This window comes from Mizuhopecten yessoensis, unplaced genomic scaffold (genome assembly GCF_002113885.1).
Source record: "Mizuhopecten yessoensis strain PY_sf001 unplaced genomic scaffold, ASM211388v2 scaffold11015, whole genome shotgun sequence".
Classification (NCBI taxonomy): domain Eukaryota; kingdom Metazoa; phylum Mollusca; class Bivalvia; order Pectinida; family Pectinidae; genus Mizuhopecten; species Mizuhopecten yessoensis.
This window is the reverse complement of record NW_018408836.1, coordinates 668,073-673,281: the sequence shown is the minus strand read 5'-3', so window position 1 is coordinate 673,281 and position 5,209 is coordinate 668,073. Positions and strand designations below refer to the sequence as shown.

The 5,209-nt window shown below is 47.7% G+C and overlaps 1 protein-coding gene across 1 annotated transcript; it reads left to right on the top strand.

The window, feature by feature from the left end:
* Window positions 1-2,977: 2,977 nt before the first annotated feature.
* LOC110464611 (loricrin-like) lies at window positions 2,978-4,669 on the top strand. The gene is made up of 2 exons (XM_021519923.1): window positions 2,978-3,681; window positions 3,991-4,669. The coding sequence occupies exons 1-2, from the start codon at window positions 2,978-2,980 to the stop codon at window positions 4,667-4,669; spliced, it is 1,383 nt and encodes a 460-aa protein (XP_021375598.1).
* The last annotated feature ends 540 nt before the right edge of the window (window positions 4,670-5,209 follow it).

Genomic DNA, 5,209 nt, shown 5'->3' with positions numbered 1-5,209 from the left:
AACTGGTAGTGGACGCGTATAACTAGTAGTGGACGAATCTAACTGGTAGTGGACGAGTCTGACTGGTGGTGGTACGAGTCTAACTGATGGTGGTACGAGATTAACTGGTGGTGGACGAGTCTAACTGGTGGTGGTACGAGTCTAACTGGTGGTGGTACGAGTCTTACTGGTGGTGGTACGAGTGTAACTGATGGCGGTACGAGTCTAACTAGTGGTGGTACGAGTCTAACTGGTGGTGGTGGTGGTACGAGTGTAACTGCTGGTGGTACGAGTCTAATTGGTGGTGGTACGAGTCTAACTGGTGGTAGTCCGAGCCTAACTGGTGGTGAAACGAGCCTAACTGGGGTGGTACGAGTCTAACTGGTGGTGGTGGTGGTACGAGTGTAACTGCTGGTGGTACGAGTCTAATTGGTGGTGGTACGAGTCTAACTGGTGGTAGTCCGAGCCTAACTGGTGGTGAAACGAGCGGTGGTACGAGTCTAACTGGTGGGGGTACATATCCGAGTCTAAATGACTGATGGTGGTACGAATCTAACTGGTGTGGGTACATGTACGAGTCTAACCGGTGGTGGTACGAGTCTCTAACTGGTGGTGGTACGAGTCTAACTAATAATGGTACGAGTCTAAATGGTGGTGGTACGAGTCTAACTCTGTACGAGTCTAACTAGTGGTGGTACGAATCTAACTGATGGTGGTACGAGTCTAACTGGTTGTGGTTCATGTACGAGTCTAACTAGTGGTGGTACAAATCTAACTGGTGGTGGTGCGAGTGTAACTGATGGTGGTACGAGTCTAATTGATGGTGGTCCGAGTCTAACTGGTGGGGGTACATATCCGGGTCTAAATGGTGGTGGTACGAGTCTAACTCTGTACGAGTCTAACTAGTGGTGGTACAAATCTAACTGGTGGTGGTGCGAGTGTAACTGATGGTGGTACGAGTCTAATTGATGGTGGTCCGAGTCTAACTGGTGGGGGTACATATCCGAGTGTAAATGGTGGTGGTACGAGTCTAATTGATGGTGGTACGAGTCTAACTGGTGGGGGTACATATCCGAGTCTAAAGGGTGGTGGTACGAGTCTAATTGATGGTGGTCCGAGTCTAACTGGTGGGGGTACATATCCGAGTCTAAAGGGTGGTGGTACGAGTCTAATTGATGGTGGTACGGGTCTAACTGGTGGTGGTACATGTACGAGTCTAACTAATGATTGTACGAGTCTTACTGGTAGTGGTACATGTACGAGTCTAACTGGTGGTGAAACGAGTCTAACTGGTGGTGGTACTAGTCTAACTGGTGGTGGTTCATGTAAGAGTCTAACTAGTGGTGGTACGAATCGAACTGGTGGTGGTACGAGTCTAACTGGTTGTGGTACGAGTCTAACTGGTGGTGGTACTAGTCTAGCTGGTGGTGAAACGAGTCTAACTGGTGGTGGTACTAGTCTAACTGGTGGTGGTTCATGTACGTGTCTAACTAGTGGTGGTACGAATCGAACTGGTGGTGGTGCGAGTCTAACTGGTGGTGGTTCATGTACGAGTCTAGCTAGTGGTGGTACGAATCTAACTGGTGGTGGTGCGAGTGTAACTGATGGTGGTACGAGTCTAATTGGTGGTGGTACGAGTCTAACTGGTGGTAGTCCGAGCCTAACTGGTGGTGAAACGAGCGGTGGTACGAGTCTAACTGGTGGGGGTACTGTACGAGTCTAAGTGATGGTGGTACGAGTCTAACTGGTGGGGATACTGTACGAGTCTAACTGATGGTGGTACGAATCGAACTGGTGGTGGTGCGAGTCTAACTGGTGGTGGTTCATGTACAAGTCTAACTCGTGGTGGTACGAATCTAACTGGTGGTGGTGCGAGTGTAACTGATGGTGGTACGAGTCTAATTGATGGTGGTACGAGTCTAACTGGTGGGGATACTGTACGAGTCTAACTGATGGTGGTACGAATCGAACTGGTGGTGGTGCGAGTCTAACTGGTGGTGGTTCATGTACAAGTCTAACTCGTGGTGGTACGAATCTAACTGGTGGTGGTGCGAGTGTAACTGATGGTGGTACGAGTCTAATTGATGGTGGTCCGAGTCTAACTGGTGGGGGTACATATCCGAGTGTAAATGGTGGTGGTACGAGTCTAATTGATGGTGGTACGGGTCTAACTGGTGGTGGTACATGTACGAGTCTAACTAATGATTGTACGAGTCTTACTGTTGGTGGTACATGTGCGAGTCTAACTGGTGGTGGTACATGTACGAGTCTAACTAATGATTGTACGAGTCTTACTGTTGGTGGTACATGTGCGAGTCTAACTGGTGGTGGTACGAGTCTAACTAGTGGTGGTACGAGTCTAGCAGGTAGTGGTACGAGTCTAAGTGATGATGGTTCGAGTCTAAATGGTGGTGGTACGAGTCTAACTGATGGGGGTACGAGTCTTACTGATGGTGGTACGAGTCTAACTGGTGGGGGTACATATCCGAGTCTAAATGGTGGTGGTACGAGTCTAATTGATGGTGGTACGAGTCTAACTGGTGGTGGTACATGTACGAATTTTACTAGTGGTGGTACGAGTCTAACTGGGTGGTACGAGTCTAACTGGTGGTGGTACGAATCAAACTGGTGGTGGTGCATGTACGAGTCTAATTAGTGGGGGTACGACTCTAACTGGGTGGTACGAGTCTGACTGGTGGGGGTACATAACCGAGTCTAAATGGTGGGGGTACGAGTCTAATTGATGGGGGTACGAGTCTAACTCGTGGTGGTACGAATCTAACTGGTGGTGGTTCATGTACAAGTCTAACTAGTGGTGGTACGAGTTTAACTGATGGTGGTAGGAGTCTTACTGATGGTGGTCCGAGTCTAACTTGTGATGGATCGAGTCTAAATGGTGGGGGTACGAGTTTAACTGCTGGTGGGACGAGTCTAACTTGTGATGGATCGAGGCTAAATGGTCGTGGTACGAGTCTAACATGTGATGGATCGAGTCTAAATGGGGTGGTTTATGTACGAGTCTAACTCGAGTGTAACTGATGGTGGTAGGAGTCTTACTGATGGTGGTACGAGTGTAATTGATGGTGGTACTGGTGGTACGAGTCTGAATGGTGGTGGTACGAGTTTAACTGGTGATGGTACGAGTCAAACTGGTGGGGGTACATGTACGATTGTAACTGGTGGTGGTACGAGTTTAACTGCTGGTGGTACGAGTCTAACTTGTGATGGATCGAGTCTAAATGGTGGTGGTACGAGTCTAACTGGTGGGGGTACATGTACGAGTGTAACTGGTGGTGGTACGAGTCTAACTGGTGGTGGTACGAGTTTAACTGCTGGTGGTACGAGTCTAACTGGTGATGGATCGAGTCTAAATGGTGGTGGTACGAGTCTAACTGGTGGGTGTACATGTACGAATGTAGAGTGTAACTGGTGGTGGTACGAGTCTAGTGGTACGAGTCTAACTGGTGGTGGTACGAGTTTAACTGCTGGTGGTACGAGTCTAACTGGTGATGGATCGAGTCTAAATGGTGGTGGTACGAGTCTAACTGGTGGGTGTAACGAGTCTAACTGGTGGTGGTACGAGTCTAACTGGTGGTGGTGCGAGTCTGTCTGGTGGTGGCACGAGTCTAACTGGTGGTGTTACGAGACTAACTGGTGGGGGTACGAGTCTAACCGGTGGTGGTACGAGTCTAACTGGTGGTGGTAAAAATCTAACTAGTGGTGGTACGAGTCTAACTGGTGGTGAAACGAGTCTAACTGGTGGTGGTACTAGTCTAGCTGGTGGTGAAACGAGTCTAACTGGTGGTGGTACTAGTCTAGCTGGTGGTGAAACGAGTCTTACTGGTGGTGGTACTAGTCTAGCTTGTGGTGAAATGAGTCTAACTGGTGGTGGTACTAGTATAACTGGTGGTGGTACGAAACTTACTGGTGTTGGTACTAGTTTAACTGGTGGGGTACGATTATAACTGGTGGTGGTACGAGTCTAACTGGCGGTGGTACAAATCTAACTAGTGGTGGTACGAGTCTAACTGGTGGTGGTACGAGTCTAACTGGTGGTAGTCCGAGCCTAACTGGTGGTGAAACGAGCCTAACTGGTGGTGAAACGAGTCTAACTGGTGGTGGTACGAGTCTAACTGGTAGTGAAACGAGCCTAACTGGTGGTGAAACGAGTCCAACTGGTGGTGGTACGAATCTAACTAGTGGTGGTACGAGTCTAACTGGTGGTGGTACGAGTCTAACTGGTGGTAGTACTAGCCTAACTGGTGGTGAAACGAGCCTAACTGGTGGTGAAACGAGTCTAACTGGTGGTGGTACGAGTCTAACTGGTAGTGAAACGAGCCTAACTGGTGGTGAAACGAGTCCAACTGGTGGTGGTACGAATCTAACTAGTGGTGGTACGAGTCTAACTGGTGGTGGTACGAGTCTAACTGGTGGTAGTACTAGCCTAACTGGTGGTGAAACGAGCCTAACTGGTGGTGAAACGAGTCTAACTTGTGGTGGTACGAGTCTAACTGGTGGTGAAACGAGCCTAACTGGTTGTGAAACGAGTCTAACTGGTGGTGGTACGAATCTAACTGGTTGTGAAACGAGTCTAACTGGTGGTGGTACGAGTCTAACTGATGGTGGTACTAGTCTAACTGGTGTTGAAAGTCCACGGTTCGTGCTACACAGAATATCTGACCGTACTTAAATTTGACCTTTTTTCTGTTTGCAAGGTAAGTAGCTATTTTTACAATTCAAAATCGGTTATAATGTCTTTTGTTGTCTTGGTATATATTTATACTACATGTACCTTGTCATGCGTTTCTGTGGTCCGTTAACAAACTTAACATCGCATCTGTAAATCATTTGTCATGTTCTTTGTCGATCGTCTGTCTATGGCTTCCTAGTATGTTGTCAATGCTCTGTAGTTAGTGATGGAATATATGACAATGACGACATCGACATGGGTTAGGCAATTTATTCAGCTATTTATGTCGACTTAGCGACATAGCTGTTATGACAAGTCATTCAATTTATCATGATAGCGAGATAGTTATCACTGGAAAATGACACCGTATCTGTCAAATATTTCCCAAATGTCCCTTAATTACCACTTTTATGGGTTATATGGAATTATTGTGATACTCTCCCGATGGTTCCCTTAACAATCCCCTTTTCGATGTTTGTTTGGCCCATTCGGTCACAACCCACTGCACCGCCGGTAACGTCTGTCATGCCGATTCTTTCA

Coding starts and splice junctions, on each gene's coding strand:
- LOC110464611 (XM_021519923.1), top strand. CDS start 2,978: ATGGGGTGGTTTATGTACGAGTCTAACTCGAGTGTAACTGATGGTGGT. Junction 3,682..3,990: donor TACGAGTCTAACTGGTGGTG/GTAAAAATCTAA, acceptor AAATCTAACTAG/TGGTGGTACGAGTCTAACTG.